General features: G+C 32.8%; 2 protein-coding genes across 3 annotated transcripts in view; both read left to right on the top strand.

Annotated features, from left to right (window-relative positions):
* The window catches only part of LOC128160331 (major facilitator superfamily domain-containing protein 4A-like), a 30,233-nt gene extending 19,029 nt beyond the window's left edge, over positions 1 to 11,204 (top strand). Inside the window, exons 5-11 of one of the 2 annotated variants that reach the window (XM_052823634.1) lie at positions 187 to 296; positions 533 to 625; positions 1,020 to 1,100; positions 2,715 to 2,862; positions 3,035 to 3,105; positions 4,552 to 4,669; positions 5,187 to 5,634. In XM_052823634.1, coding sequence (XP_052679594.1) covers positions 187 to 296; positions 533 to 625; positions 1,020 to 1,100; positions 2,715 to 2,862; positions 3,035 to 3,105; positions 4,552 to 4,669; positions 5,187 to 5,383 — 818 coding nt within the window. In that variant the 3' untranslated portion in view covers positions 5,384 to 5,634. Of the gene's footprint in view, positions 1 to 186; positions 297 to 532; positions 626 to 1,019; positions 1,101 to 2,714; positions 2,863 to 3,034; positions 3,106 to 4,551; positions 4,670 to 5,186; positions 5,635 to 10,849 lie in introns of those variants that run through there. The other variant, XM_052823635.1, reaches the window with a different exon arrangement.
* A 1,178-nt stretch (positions 11,205 to 12,382) lies between these two features.
* Positions 12,383 to 16,557, top strand: LOC128160333 (cytochrome P450 2D3-like). Its single transcript, XM_052823636.1, has 6 exons — positions 12,383 to 12,955; positions 13,833 to 14,033; positions 14,296 to 14,413; positions 14,736 to 14,998; positions 15,346 to 15,470; positions 15,746 to 16,557. The coding sequence occupies exons 1-6, from the start codon at positions 12,413 to 12,415 to the stop codon at positions 15,969 to 15,971; spliced, it is 1,476 nt and encodes a 491-aa protein (XP_052679596.1). The 5' UTR covers positions 12,383 to 12,412; the 3' UTR covers positions 15,972 to 16,557.
* The last annotated feature ends 1,022 nt before the right edge of the window (positions 16,558 to 17,579 follow it).

Here is a 17,579-nt window from a genome sequence, read left to right as displayed (position 1 = left end):
AACAAGATTTGTCTGGCTTTTGAGCTAAGACTATGCAATCGGTGTATATTTCGCTGGAAACAGCGTCATTTTAAACTTGTTTTGACGCAAGAAATAGGTAGCTACGTCCTACTGAAAGTCCAAGGTCTTGTTAAAATGGTTCTATCATGAACATAATTTTTCACTTGACTGGTGTCTTTATTTTAGATCTCAGAGATATAAGTGGACAAACTCACTGTTTCTGCTTCGGTACCAGGGAAATAGTAGTCATTATCTTGATCACATCGGCTTCTTTATTCCTCTACGATGGTTTACAGGTAAAATTTTACTACCTATGTTCAGGTCACACAGGTAAAACGTATATAACTTACAGGTACATGTACTCACTTACTCAAAAGAATAAAAGAGGTCAATTTGAAAATCAATCAATCAAAAAAGAGGAAAAGTATTCATTTTGTATATTATGTATTATCATATTCATCTATAACTGTATTTTAAATCAATATTAGTACATGTATTAAGAGTTAAACTTACGGTATGTCCCTGGTTTTAGTCCTCGTATGCAGACTACATATATTCATTCGCCGTGAAAAACGTCAACGGTTTACGAAAGGGAGAAGGCGCCTATCTCAACGCTTGCTTCTGGGTGAGAGCAATTATTAATGATTAACAGCTAGTCACTTCATCTACACGGACATCTTATTCTACATTTGTGGAAACACAAAGCAGAACGGTTAATTGAAAGCGTAAATGTTCCAACCCCGTTTATATGAGTATATATTGGGTAGATAAAGCTGCATGAATTATGCAACTAACTTCAAAGACCTTTGAGGTCCATATATTTCTTATTTAACACAAACTCAATTTGGCTACAAAAATCCCATTTACATGTATTAACAAAACTTGCAGTTAAAACTAAAGTTATCCTAATGGTGTATTATATATCTCAAAAATGTTTGTAATATTCTCCGAATGATGAAATCGTACATGGAACAAAAAAACTTTTTCAATAATATTTGAACATAATCTTATTTTTACAGGGGACCTTCGCTCTGGGTCGTCTGATAGCCATACCCTGTGCCACAAGACTCACCGCCGCCTTTATGTTGTCCTGTAACCTGGTAAATATTATCTATCTACTGTATAAAGGGTTATTTTCGCCTCGTGTTATTTTCGCCCTTCTACGCTTGCAAATGGTTTCGTCTCATCTTGAATTCGTCCATATGCAATTGTGTTAATTAAACGAGATATTATTTGCAAGGACGGAATCCGCCAAGCCTTAAATTCGCCCGCTGATAACGTGGGCGAAAGGGGCGAAAATAAAAAATGAGCGAATATTTCCCGGTACATAGTTTTCGCAAATATACCTGTAAACAAACGTTATGTAATCGTACCAGGTAAACTTTTATCTTCGAGCAAGTCCGCCGTAAGTTAATTCTGCGTTTAACGTCATTTCAAAATACGAAACCTACGAAGAAAGGCGATAAAAATAAAAACAAACAAAATTTTCAAAACAAATGATTTTTATTTATTTACATAAATTTACACTGTACAAACACCGTAAGTATTCAAGCTACATATAGATTTATTTACCTCTTTTCTTATAATCCCATTGAGTATCTGATTTATAGTCCATAATGTGTTTTAAACATTCCGAATTTCTACAGATTGCAGTTACTGTATTTTAGTAAATTCAAACTTGAAAAGGTTCAAATTAAAATAGGGATTTGTTTGTTCTTTCTTGTTCTTCTTAACATACGTGCGCGGGTTGCGTTAAACGTAGAATTAACTTGGTATAGCCTAATAATCCACAAAGACCTCATGTGTTTTATGTAATACACGTTGGCTATATTGAAATCAAATTTGCATGTACGTGTATTTTAAACAAAAGCGTCTTGGAAAAGTATGGTTTTTTTTACTATTAGTAAACCAATTTTGGTTGTGAAGTCTCTTAATAGTAATTGTTTTGCTTTTGTTTTATTCGGCAGCAATTCATGCGCGGGGGGGGGGGGGGATTCAAATTTCTGAAATTTACATAGTAAAATTATCGAAAATAGGTTTTGTTCGGACCACCCCCCCCCCTTCCCCGAAAAACAAGGTTATCCTCCGCTCCCTCCCCCCCCCCGGAAAATGTTCCGGATCCGCGCATGGTTCTTATTTTATTAGTATGTTTAACAACATCTCTAACCGTTAGGATGTACTAGAAAAATTAAAAACACGCTCAGTCTGGCGTATAAGTAACTCTAGAAACAATTGCCCACACAAAAATTTTAGCATGGATTTTTTTTTCCGAAGGTCAAATTCATAACATAATCAACATGTTTACTTCACAATCAAGGAATTTTTTAACAATGTGTGAAGGTCGATATGAATACAAAGCTCTCTGATGATAACGATAATCAATTGATGTATTCACATTTAATGTAACCAGCTTGTCGATTGACTTTTTGTGTGTGTTAAACAATTTTTAAATTGTTCAAAGCATAAAAGGGCAAATCGTATAATACAAGTATCTTTAACAATTTCAACTATATAAATAAAATTAGGCAGAGATAATGATACTTGCCACCAATTAGTATAGTACTTTAAAAACACGTGTTTCCTTTTCGTTTTTGGCTTGACTGAGAAATTGGATCATGGGGTAGAAGAGATATAATGAAACAAAAAGATATTTGAATATTTAAGGTAATCATGCATGCCTGGAAATGAATTCATTTTTTTTTCATCTGTTCTAGGTGGGTTGCATCGTTGCTCTTTTCATCACACTTATATTTCGCGGCAACCATGCTATAGCGTACTTTGGCACATGCGTACTGGGCTTGTTCCTGAGCAGCATGTCACCTACAATTATGTCACTTACAGAATTATTTATTGACATCAATGGTGAGTTGAGTATACATAACCGAAAACAAAATGTTAAAAAAAATGGTTACTACATAAAAAATATATGAGGAGTCAGTACGTCAAAGTTCTTTGACAATTGTTGCAGCATTTATAATGTTACATGTATATAACAGTTTTTGTGGAATTTTTTTTTTTTGTATATGGTGAACAGCCCCTATAGCGTCCTGTCTGGTCGTCAGTGCGGCGCTGGGTGAAACTCTCTGTCCGGTCATCGTAGGAAATGTAAGTAATGAGAGAGAGAGAGAGAGGGGGGGGGGAGATTCTCTTTTGAGAAGTGGACTACATGTATGCCTGTCCACTTCTCAAAAGAGAATGAGAGAAGCAGAGAGAGAGAGAGAGAGGAGAGAGAGAGAGAGAGAGAGAGAGGAGAGGAGCCCTTTTGTTATAAACCGTAAACCGACAAACTACGAAGCCTTATAAAATGGGTTATTACCGAGAGCAATTACAAAAGTCACTGAATGGTTTATATAGTTGCGTTTATCTTTTATTATTGAGATTGGATGTCATATTTTTTACATGAGATATAAAAATAGTTTCATAGATGGAATTATCAATCCTTGCCATTCAGTGAAATGTAAATGCATGCATGCTATCGGGGATTGTTTTCACATTAGATAAGGGATTCAGGGGAATAAAATAAAATAGTAAACCGATGCATAAACCCCTACTCCTTATCAGATTTATTTTGTCTTATGCCAATCTTGATTTTCTTTTTCGCCGAAGATCGAAATTCCCTAAGGACCGAAATTTTCTTCCAACCAATTAACGTTTATAGACTATGGGATTTTTCTTTCATAGAGAAATTTATGTTTTTACGGCGACCAGTTGTATTAAAAAATGCTGGCATAAATTTGTTTCTTCAATTTATATTAACGTACATGTGGCGCCCACGTACATGCAATGATCGAGCTGTCATCAATTGCTGACGATTTTTTCAGTAACAGTTGCACTTCTGTCATGTTGTAAATTTTGAATTTATCTAATAAATTTATCTAATAAATCTGTTGGTGAATATACCGTGTAAAACTCTTATACCGAATTCTCGATAAGCCAATATACGCTATATTTCAAAACGTTCGATATTCATTAAACCTCCCTGAAATTGTGGTGATCTGAGTTTGCTTGTCTTCACTAATAACGTTCAAACATCTTAAACAATCAAAGTATTGAATTGAATGTGGTTTAAATTGAGAAATCAATTGCAAATACAATAAAGCCTGAAGGGCTTTATGATAGATTTGATTACGCTTTGACCGAAATTATCACCTCATAATGTCAAAAATGATTCCTTATATTACTTATATTTATATAAATTTCAGGAATTGTACGATTGAATTGACATATTCATGTGATTTTAATTTCTTTTAATCAAGAAAATTTCGTTTAATTGTCCACAAACAATACGTCATTTGAATTTCTTGGAATCTATAATACAAAATCGAATCGTGCTTTCATTTCACTAATTTAATCTCAAACAATATTTGATTTTAAAACATTATTTGAATGCAAATTTCTTGAACCATTTGTGGAACAAATTTCAACTTCCTTTGTCTTCGATTAACTGAATAACGCCACTTGTCTACGCTATTTTGGGACAACCCTCGTAGTGTTATCACAGACAAAGACACTGAAAAATATAAATATCAAAATACCAAATCTTAATTCCAGCTGTTTGTGGCCTCGGGCCCGCCCAGTTTCCTGACTTTCTGCACGGTGTTGGCGGTCCTGTCCGGGCTTCTGTATGGTGCTCTCTACTTTTTTGGAAGAAATACTCCGAAATACAGAGGTGAGAATTTGCTTAAGTGAATCCATAATACCAGTAATTATTATAGCGATTTGACGTTCTTGTTTTTAATACATACATCAATGGATATGAAATATCTATTTGAATTATTTGTAGTATCGTGTGAATTTTTAGAGTAGATAATGAAAAAAATAAATTAACGCATGAATATTTAAAGTATACGTTTTAAAGTGCATTTTGTAAAATAACATCCCCACATATACCCCCCCCCCCAAAAAAAAATGCATGCAAAATATTACGGCAGAATGAATTTCATCTCAGATCGATAAATATGTATTCATCTACGAATCGTGAAAGCACAGTCCTAAGTTATCCATTGCGATTTAAAAATTAAAACCGCAAATGAGCAAAACTTTTTGTAAGAAGTTTTGCTCAATAGCGGATTTAACTTTAAGATGGGGGAAAAGAATGTCTTAAAACTCACATTTCATTCTTTATCAAATTCTCTTCATTACAATAAATCTGTTTTAAAAATGAACAAAAAACTGAATAATTACAGGATTGAAGTCGGAATCCTTTATATGGATAACAAGATTTGAAAACCAATTTCAAAAAGAGGAATCCAATCCTTTTAGGCCAGTCGGTGTCAAATACTACTCGGAAAAAGACTTGGATACCAGAACAGCTCCCGAGGGAGAGGTGGACAACTTTCCGAATAATTTCGGTAATGGTAATTCAACATACTCCCCCGGATGACGTCAAAATGTTGGATTAGAATTGACCATTACTCTTTATCCATTTGAATCCCATTTTATAAAGGTTTTCAGTTTATTTTTGTCATTGGCTATTTAAGTCCATTATTAAAAAAAAATAATAATAACTAATGTAGATTTTGTAAAGATACACACTTACATGTGATATATGACGTCATCTTTCATTATGTGGACAAATATCAAAATGTCATCATTTTGGACAATTGTCAACGAAAACAGTGCAATTTTCCCAGAGTAATGAGCAATTGAATTCGTACTGTTTCCAATGAAATGGCTTTCACGTTTATGCATGTGAACTACAAATAATGTTTTTGTAAAAAAAAGTATAAAATCCCATAGATACAAGAAAATGAGGTATGAATTTTTATAGGCTAGTTCTAAATCTCTCATTACCCCCCCCCCCCCCTCCCCAAATTGATTGAGTACAGATACATGTACTTATGCTATAACTTCTTCGAGTATTCATTTGTTACTTTGTTTGAGGATCAGAATTTAATATATTACTGTATACATGCATTAGGTATATGAGTTTATCATAATTATAACATTCTGAGATTTGGGTAATAACTGCAGTAACTGGGGAGCTTTACGGTATTATTGTAGTTAAACACTGCGAATTGCCATAAAAATGACATTAACTATAATAATTATTCCTTATCATGTTGTTGTTGTGTTTACTTACAATTTTTTTTGTTTAAATAAAATATATTTACCAAACTATTTGTTGTTTTATTTAATAATAAAATATTGATGAGAATGTATAATTTGTGTTTTATTTGATATTTTCATGATCATTTCGTCAGGATCGGTGTAATTGCCCATTATAATGTTGAAATATCACTTTAAATTATATGCAGAGGGTTGATGCATGTGATTCTGTAGTATTCGTCTAGCGGCATTGCTGATACGTTATCGATATAGGGGCTGTAATAAATGTAAAACCACGTGACAATGAAACACTGTAATGTTGGCCCCGTATCTCGATGTAGTGGAAGGCCTGAGTATTTTTGCAATTTGAAAGGTTCAAATTTTTAAATAATATAAAAGAATAGCTAGCTTCACACTTTCGACGTTGTAAACTTGTTGTTATATAAACTTTGTGTTTTTTACCATGCCATTGAACGAACGGCTGGCGAGAATTAAGAAGAAGGCAATTCTTAAAAATGAAATATTCTGTGACTTTTTTTATTTAAGTGAAACAGCGAGTTATAAATTCTAAAAATTTCAAGACTTTTAGTTAACTACTCAGTATAATAAGTAATTTATACAAGATTTGTTAGTCTAACACTGTAAAATTTATCATTACTGATAATTAAATCTTACACGTATTAACTGAATGGCTTTAAAGTACTGATTCTAAGTACTTTCATAATGGCTATGCTACTCCTTAGTACCAAACCAAACCAAAACATTCTCACTTTATACAATCGTACCAAAGCGCTGAAATGGTACATCTTTGTGATCAAACACCATTACTTACTGATTGCCAAATTTTCTTTTGTATTTTAAATAAAAATTATCATAATGGCGCTTGCTGTAACAGAATGACGTTTATGAAGGTGTATATGTAGATTTATTTATAAACGGCACCGTAAGTGAATGTATCTTTAACACAAATTTAAAACACATCTGATATACCAAAAAAAATCTTTTAAAAGGAACATCAAAGAAATGTTTTGCAAAGTCATCGATAGAATTGTAAGTGTATTCATATTTACTAACAAAAAAAACCCCACTTATGTTAGCATATATCTGAGCTCTAAAAAAGATTGCAAATGGAATAACATTTGATACAATGAAAGTATGCACAAATTTCATGACAACCATCCTTTTATCTTTATTTGATAGGACTGTCACGAAAACAAAGATATTTTTTTTCGATGAAAGAAGAACAAAAAAAAAAAACACAAAAGAACAAAAAAAAAACAGAGATATATTCTAATTTGAATCATTTTGATTGCTAAAAGGCATTTGGACAAGTCGGGTTTCTTTTAAAACTAGGAGACTTGGGTTTAAATTAGTTTGCTTACCAGGAGGTAATTGGAAAAGAAGTGTTTAGTTTAACACAAAAGGTTTAGTACTATAGTATTAAATAAGGACGATGGCCCAAGAACAGAAGGAACTGGACATGGTGGACCGTGACCCCAACGGAATCAACTCCCACGTAAAGGTAAGACGGCCACAGGGCAAATATGTATGGAGCTAGGGTAATCGTGTTCAAAAATCCAGACATGTAAACTTGTAAGTCCGAATATGTAATCGTGTTGGTGTGTGAGTCTGAGTATGAATAGGTGTAATTCTGACCGTGTAACTTGTAGAACTCGGGCATAAACACGTGTAAGATTTGACTCAGTTCCTTCGCATGATGCACAATTTGCAGCTTTATTACTTTCATCAGTTAATTAAACATTCAACTATGCACACTTTCAATCCGTAGTTTCTGCATTTGTACCTTCAGGCTCGGCAATAGCACATCTGACATGATACACATTGACAAATGTAAAGTCTACAAGTTTGTCGAATTTTGACATGACCTTGTATGGCGACTGCCTTGCTGCGGGGAACGGCATGCCGTAATCGCCGGAATGGATGAAAAATAAACATAATATGCAGCTTAATTGTTGCAATAAGCTTTAAATGAACGACACTTTTTCTATCGAAAATGTCCTGTATTATTTTTAGAAAAAAATCTGAGGTATGATTGAAACTGGACCAAACAGGAAGAGGGTCGTGCATATAAAAATCGTCGCCGATGTGACGAATGCGCTAATTTTTGTAATATACAGGTAATTCTCATGATATTATACGATAATGGTTAAAAAGAAATGCCTAATATCTTATTTCTCTAAAATAATTTGACATGTAATTTAAACTGGAATATAAATTAATGCGTACTCTTTTCTAAAAATGAGACGGATCAAGAAATTTCCTAAGGGGGTAAATATATTTTGAGCGGCATGAGATTCTGAGACCGCCGTGAGGTCCCATGTAGCTCCATTGCATCTGAATTCTAAGAATTTTTAGAGAGAATTATTAACCGGGTTTTTCGATTATTGAAATAGTGAAAATGGCGGGCGGGCGAGTGGCAGCAAAAAAGGTACCCTTATTGTACCGATAACTCCTCGTACAGTTTTCGAGAAATGAAAATGTTCTTTTGCATATCAATTTTACATATTTTAGAGGTATGCAAATTGCTAGGATTTTGATTTCTGATAATTTATCAAAAAATATAAGCTGTTGAACTTAGTAATATTTTGGCAAAAACATTGCATATAGAGTACCCCATTTCTTTGGATAGGTAGTATTTATCAATTCAGGATTGACAAATGGATTATGAATACTGTTCACACAAAAGAAAGCCCGGTTTGCTGTCACATTGACAGCTTTTCTCTTGTTATTTTTCTGAATAATTGAGAATAAACTACCTGCAAAGATTTGGTAATTTTTTGCGGAAAAATGTACTGAGTATGTAACTATACATGTATCTATACTTTTTTTAAAATATCAAAATGATTTTGTTGTGAAAGTGAAAGATAAATATTAAAACAATATAAAACTGTTAAAGATAAAAAGAAGTTTTATAATTATTAATTAAAGCACCAAGTTTTGTTAAAAATTGAAAGGTTTGAAGAAAAAGAAATAATATACTAGTATGTTTTTGTTTTTGCAATTATGATTTTTCTTCGGAAATTGGATTTCTAAAAGTAAGGAACGGGGTGGGTCAGATGAATTTGATCGTATATGAACTGGTAGAGTTTAAATCATAAAATATTTTAAAATGCATGTATATACTGTATTGACGATAATTTTACAAAATTAAGTAGTTGCTTTATGGCAAACAGTACATCTTCACAAGTGGCTGTAAAGCTTAATACAATAGCTCTCCGGATTTTTTTTTATCAACCAATTTCGCAAAGTGAGTCTGTATTGAATCGACATTCAGGACTTCATGCCCATATCCCGTAATAACTGCTTGAAATTTAAAAAAAAAATGCCAATTTTCACCTGCATGATAGGCTTTTTTCCCTATATATTGCCGACAGTGTAAAATGAAACATTTTTAAAAATAATTTATGTATACACATTTTTATTTCACCACAGTTGAAGCAATATGAGCTGCATTTTTCATGTTGATATTTTTTTTTACTTAAATGTTCTTTTCTACTAAAATGACAAAAATATCAAGGGTTTTGAATTTCTGTTAGCCATATTTTTGTGGAAAATGTCGTTAAGAAGCCTTATTTGGAGCAAAATTGAATTATTGTCCTGTACAAATTTGCTATATATTCCTTAGAAAAGAAATATTTCCTTTGACAGAAATTAATGAGTTTTTCAAACCTTATTTATCATAAAAAGTATAAGTTATATGTAGACCTATCATACTAGCAGGTTTTTTTTCAGCAAAATAAAATTCTAAAATATACAGCTCATATTGCTTTAACCTAGTCTTTGGAATTTTTATTTATTTATTTTCAAAGGGGTTGTCGCTTCTTATGTCTGATAATGATCAAATTTTCAAAACCAATGACTTTAAATTCTTTGTTTTTCTTATCGATAATTTTCCAAAAATCCAGAGATAATATGATTATAGACCTACCTTATATATTTTTTCATATTTATTCCGTCCCTATTCCGGCGATTACGTCATGCCTTTACCTGCAGCTAGCCTTTTTCTATCGGTGACGTCACTGTTTCCATATATGGTCATGTCAAAATTCGACTAACTTGTAGACTTTACATTTGTTGATTTGCAACATGTCAGCCATGATATTTCAGAAAACGGAAATACAAATGCAGAGACTACAGATGGAAAGTGTGTATTATAGTGGCAGGTTACATGTAAATGACCAACAGCATTTGACAGCTGCGATTAGCATCTGTAGGAAAAATTAGATGGAAGGCCTGCGGGGTTAACTCTAAAGTGTTTATCCCTGAGTTTTATAGGTTGCACGATCAGAATTACACATATTCATACTCAGACTCACACACCAACACGATTACATATTCGGAAATAATAAGTTTGCATGTCTGGATTTTTGAACACGATTACCCTCCATAAATATGGAAGGTGAATGATTTACTATCCGTTCATTTTGTTTGACTTATAGTTAACAGTTTATGTTCAGGCCATTCCTAATCGTGCGTTTATTATTGATCGATTTTTAGTTTTTTTTTTGTTTTTTGTTTTGTTTTTTTTTGCTTCTAAAGCAAATTAAATATAGCAATATATTTTCTTTCTATTATATAGTTACTATGAATTTGCTTATAAACAAAACCTAAACTAATTGTAAGAAGACAATTTATGACGTCAAAGATAAGTGTTATACGTTAGCACAAGCGGAATTGATATACATATATATAAAGTATGAAAAAAAAACAACCAATCACACTGACTCTTATATATTAAATGCCTATATAGATAGCAATATAACATGTCAACTTTTATCAGGTTGCATTTGAAGATGTTTTGGCGGAACCAGATGGCGCTCACAGCATCGACTGTGTCTGGCTTTGCAGCTACTCCTGTTTCAATTGTGGCAAGAATTGCTGCTACAAGTTGATGACGACACTTTGTGGTATGTGTTTAGCCCTCGCCTGGGGATGCGAGTTTGCCCTCATTACGTTCCAGCAGGTATGGTGTGTGACCCCTTCCCTCAGGATCTTTGGGATATGCATGGGGTGCATGCAGAAGTTCTTTGGAACCTTTATGTCCTGTTGTCTGGCGCCAATATGTGAGACGGTTGGATTGTGTTTTAGCAACATTACGGTGAAAAATGCTTAGAGGTCATCAGTTTAAAACTGTATACTGTTCATAAATATATATATATATATATATATATATATATATATATATATATATATATATATATATATATATATATATATATATATATATATATATACTTTATATATAAATAACTTTATATATATATATATATATATATATATATATATATATATATATATATAAAGTTATTTTGTCGATGAATATATGCAGAAAAAGTAAATAAACCTTTAGTACCTTCATCATTATTTTTACTATTGAGAATAATTTAGAAAGAAGCAAGAAAGGAACAGAAAATAAACCCATTTAGAATTAAAAGGCTATGGGGTAAAAGGCTAATTACAACGTAAGCGATGTCTATTTAAAAAAAATACATATGAATTTCCAAATCATAGGCCTAAAGCCCTTAATCTTTTATAAAAGATATGCTTAATAAGAAAATCAGTTATATTTGAACTTTAAAAAAAAATTAATAAAAAAAAAATCCTCGTTGCAAATGGCACCTGCAGTGCAAACATAACGCCTTCCCCTGATAAAAAAAACATTTATATACTAGTACTTGAAGTTGACCTACATTCGCACAAAAGGTGACACAACCACGTATCATGCGTAGCATATAGTAAAATGTAAATAAGTCTCATGTAACATTGCATATTTTGTTGTATTTTAATCTTAATCTTCTTCGCTGTCATCTTCAAGATCTTTTTTATTTATATAACGTCATGTTTGTGTTATTGAGGAATCATTAAGAAGCATATTAGATAATCAAATGAGAAGTTAGTTTGAAGGAAATGGTTTTCCTTTCAATTTTGCAATTGAGCAAATCTATGATTTATTTGTATGAGCATCATGTTTATTTTTAATTTGATTGGAGAGAGAGAGAGAGAGAGAGAGAGAGAGAGAGGAATGTTGTTTCAATTCAATACGAACTGATGTACATTTAATCATTCTTATACATGTCTGAAGTAATCTAAAATATATAAATACATTGTTAAATGAGTTTTATTTAGTTATTTTATTTAAAAAGACCTTAATGTAGGTATAATTTTGTGATAATCACAATGAACTTCAATATGTTTCAAAATCAATTCAGCTCAAATCTGTTCCACTTATTTGCCGAATCAAAATTTTACCATACGCCGCGACGACACACTTGAAAGCATCTGAACTCAGTCTGTTATCTCAGCATTCATTTGAAAGAACCGGCCGATAAACCAGTGCCTCGTGATGCTGGAATTCATACCGGTTATTCTGTTAGCATTAACTCTCCTTTATTATTTATATGGCCAAAGACACCAACGTCAGTTTTCCGGGCCGCGCGGGGTTCCATTGTTTGGTGTTACGTTTGAGGTCGACAAATATCGTCTTCACTTATCCTTGTACGAGTGGACTAAAAGATACGGCGATATATTCCAGTTCTCTGTGTTCGGGAAATCCTACGTGTCCTTGAACTCTCCCGAGGTCATTCGAGAGGTCATGGGCCAGGAACCCAGTGCCACCGTAACTTCCTCCCGAGAGCCTACGTTTTTTGGAAATTACATAGTAGGGGAAGATACAGATATAGTTTTTGCATCGTACAGTAAGGAATGGGCGAAAAGACGCAAGGTTGCTAGCCAAATCATGCAGATTTATGGCGAGGGTATGTATTCGATGGAGAAGGAAACCCACATTCTAAAGGATACGAAGCAGTACATAGGAGAGAACCAAGGACGGGACATAGATCCGGTTTTTATGGTGGAGTCGCATCTGTTGAAGGATTTGACGTCATTGGTAATTGGTAAAATTAATACGTACGAAAGAATTTATAATTATACATGTATATTCCTATAAGTTCACAGAAAGTGGCTTTCTGTCTATCACTAGATACACGATAATCATTTTGAATTCTATTAATTTTTCCGCATATTCCATATCGTACTAACAAAGAAACGAAATTGCAAAGTTCTTATAATTCTTCAATAAGCTTAAGTTCTTCGAATATACTATGTATAACTATTATATCATTATGGCATCAATGATAACATCGCTACCAAAAAAAAAGTAACAGAAAAATTCCCCATAAGAAACTAATTGAAAATTCTGCTTTATCGTTACATTCTTACAAACAACATAAATTCATCACTGATAATATTTTACAATGACAATTTAGGATAACATACAAATAAATAAATGATAAGATAATGACAAGTACCTGTGAAAATATTATATGTAAACAAACATGAAGGTACTGTACATGTATTCAACACACAATTCATAATAAAACAAAAGACACAGGGGCAAAATTGATCACCTGGGTAACACTGGTCATAACTCTGCTCCTCGGCTAGCGACATGAAGTGGAATTAAAGACAGATCACAAAGTCGAATGCACACAATGGGTTACGAACTTTTTTTATAATTGTGAATTTTCATCTAATTAATATCAGTCTATTATAAAGGACTATTTGGCTGATTTTGATTGAATTATAGAATTGGCGTCAGTTCTGACGTCATATACTGCCAGTGAGTGCAAATAAATAGATGAAAAATATATTTTACCTCAACTCTTCTAAAAAATTAGTTAACATTTTATTGTACCCGAAACACTTAAAAAATGGCGAATTATGGGGTCCAAATTTAACTCTTATCATATATATTTCTTTGCAAGGTTTCTGGAACAACTGATGAAGATTTGCGAAGACACGTTAAAGAAATGGATGACAACTCCAACAAAATAGCCCTACCCCTGTTCGATCTAACCTTTCAAATGTTTCCCTTTCTGCGATTTTTGCCGTTTCCCATCACCAGGAAACCGTTTTTAGTGATACAATCAATAGATAGAATGATGGATAGCATAAAGAAACTTACAGTGAGTTTATAACAGTGATTTAGTGAGTTCATAACAGTGAGTTTATTAAAGTATAAATTTAATTTGCACAGTATCAATTTTAATTCCAATAAGAATTATTCAACCAAAGTCAGTATTACGAAGCAAATTAATTTTCTTTACTGGGTTCAAATTCCTTTAAAAGTTAAATAGTTAAAAACAACAAATTTATCTATACATTATTTACTATAGGCAATACGATAATAATCGAATAATGAACTGAAGCTTTTCCTGCTTTTTACAGACAGAAAATAACATTGAGAAAGGTATATACTGTGAACTGAAAAACGCCGCGGAAAAGTATGGCTGTAATATAACAGACGCCGAGGTCAAGGGCATTATCGTAAATCTTATTGGAGCAGGTTATTATATATAATACTCTAATTACATGTACTTTGTTAGTATGCATATTCGTATCTACAAAGTATCAGTAAATTCTTTTAATTAATATGTAGATTTTAGGTAGTTGCCTTCATGTGGTGAATTTAATTGCTGACCAAAAGTTGTATTGAGGCCAAAAAATATCAAAAAACGAAACCCCTAACATTTTATGTGAGATGAATCATGTGGCTATTCATTTCCAAATGTGTTTATTGTTGTTTTTTTAGTAAATGAAATATAGTTGTCTTTTTCAGCGATCAAAATCAATGTCTAACTGATTATGACATAATTCTAACATTCTAGGATTTTTAACATTAAGAGGAACTTTCATGTCACTGGTCCATCTTTTGGCGGAACATCCTGATATACAACGTAGGATCCAACAGGAAACTGACCATGTCTTTGGGGAAAAAGAGGTCAACGTGAAAGATCGGAAAGAGTGTCCCTTCAGTCAGGCTGTTTTGTTGGAAACCATGCGGTTTGTGACCAATTTACCGTTAGGAGGTCCCCACTTCACCCACGATGACTGTATCATCAGGGGAAAATTGGTCAAAAAGGGAACGAGAGTAAGATGGAACTAACTGTACTAGCTGTAATTGTTTAATAATTTTTTTTTACCATGAATCAAAGTGAGACATGTTTTAGGTACTGCCTAATATGGATAATCCAGTAAATTGATGAATCAAATAATCCAGTAATCTTGATTCGAAATCAGGATCTTATGATGTAAAGAAATAGCGTTTTACATCTATTTTTAAATCATATGCAATCTTGAAACTTATTTCAAACGAGAAAAAAAAAGAGAACTGATATCAAATTAACAAAACAATGGTTAAAAATTGGCGAAAAAATTCAAATTTTGTTTTTTTAATATCGCTTTACATAGTTTAATACAATAAATAAATTCAAACAGATTCTCATGAACTTGTGGACCATCAACCATAGTGATGATTGGGGCGATCCGTTCAACTTTAGGCCGGAGCGGTTTTTGGACGAGGCCGGATCCCTTCTACCGGCGACCCATCCAATCAGGAGAAGGCGAGTCCAACATTTTAACATTTTAGAAATATTTTCAAACAAAACACGACACTCTTTTGAAAGACGACATAACAAATATATTTGGTGTAGTTTCATCCAATTCTGACCTTCATTACCCTCTTTTCTAGACTCTTTTTCTGGCTGTGATAAAATTTTGTTTTGTAGAATAGTTTTCCAAATGTTTTTATACCAAGTGCTTTTCAATTAATTTACCTGTCTACATTATGTTACTTTCAAATTACATAATAATGTACATTATATTCCAATCTTTGTAGACTTATGCCTTTTGGATACGGTAAGCGATCCTGCCTAGGAGAATTGTTTGGAAAGAACAGAGCTTTCTTGTTTCTGGTTAATTTAATGCAGACCTGTACAATCAGCAAGCCAACAGGAGAAACCTTACCAAAATTTGACCCCAGAACAATGATGCCTGGGGTAAATCTACAGCCACAACCGTATAAAGTGCAGTTCAAGTTGAGAAAATATGTGTCAGTTGACTAAATGGGACTTTATAATGATTTTGTAAATGCTGACTGACAGTTTTTTATGAAAATTGAAATCATGGAATATGAAAATAATTGCTACTGTAACACTACTCTCGATTTCCTTATTATGTTTTTGGTTACTAGTGCTGACACAAAGCAAGTAAACAAGTAAAGTAAAGAAAGCATTTTTTTTTACATCACTCATCACACTGTTCTGTAGAAGAGATCTCAACAGGGAATATAAATGTCAATTATGATAAAGATAAACAAAAGATTGTATACGTTTCCTGCTAAAATGGAAAGAAAAACGTCGGGGAAGTGTTTAAGAAATTATTTCAATGACTTCGTTTGTTATTTGCATTGATTTTGAGTGAACGTCTACTGCAAAGTTCAAACATATAATTGCCTGCATCTGTTGACACACAAAAGTTTAAGGTACAAAGATAACATTCAGAAATAGACATTTATTTATCAAAACGACACAGTTTTTAAAGATAGTTCATTGTCCTATCGTACCAATCGTAATAGTACATGTTCAAATCCCTATGTTTGGTTAAATTGCATACATTATTACCATAAGGAGGAGCATTATTAGTACAAATAAAAACAAGTGAAAAGCTGTCAATGTGACAGCAAACCGGGTTTTCTTTTATGTGAACTTTATCCATAATCCATGTCCCATATCCAGTGAAATGGTATACCCCTATATGCAATATTTTGCCAAAATGTGATTAAGTTCAAAAGCTGTAATTTTTTTCATAAAATATCAGAAATCAAAATCCTAGCAATATGCACATCTCTGAAATACCCTTTGTACAATTGATCTGCAAAAGAACAACTTCCTATCTTGAAATCTGTAAGAGGAGTTATCCGTACAATGAGGGTACCCTATATGCAATATTTTGCCAAAAAATGACTAAGTTCAAAAGCTGGTATATTTTTCACAAATTATTGGAAATCAAAATTCTAGCAATATGCACACCTCTGATATATGTACAATTGATCTGCAAAACAACAACTTCCTATCTTGAAAACTGTAGGAGGACTTATCCGTACAATGAGGGTACCCTATATGCAATATTTTGCCAAAAAATGACTAAGTTCAAAAGCTGGTATTTTTTTCATAAATTATTGGAAATCAAAATCCTAGCAATATGCACACCTCTGATATATGTACAATTAATCTGCAAAACAACAATATCTTATCTTGAAAACTGTAGGAGGGGTTATCCGTACAATGAGGGTAACCTATATGCAATATTTTGCCAAAAAATGACTAAGTTCAAAAGCTGGTACTTTTTTCATAAAATATCGGAAATCAAAATCCTAGCAATATGCACACTTCTGATATATGTACAATTGATCTGCAAAACAACAACTTCCTATCTTGAAAACTGTAGGAGGAGTTATCCGTACAATGAGGGTACCCTTTTGGCAGCCGCCCGCCCGCCATTTTCACCATTTTAATAACCGGATTTTTCCTACGGAAAACCCGGTTAAAAACTTGTATAGCCCTTTTCATTACAAACGAAAATGAAGCAATTATCGTCAATGAAATTTGATTGTTTCAATCAATAATTTGCTATAAAGTAATAGGGCAACCTTTTATGGGGATTATGAGGTT

Source organism: Crassostrea angulata, chromosome 8 (assembly GCF_025612915.1).
Source record: "Crassostrea angulata isolate pt1a10 chromosome 8, ASM2561291v2, whole genome shotgun sequence".
Lineage (NCBI taxonomy): Eukaryota > Metazoa > Mollusca > Bivalvia > Ostreida > Ostreidae > Magallana > Magallana angulata.
This window is presented reverse-complemented; position numbering and strand designations above follow the sequence as displayed.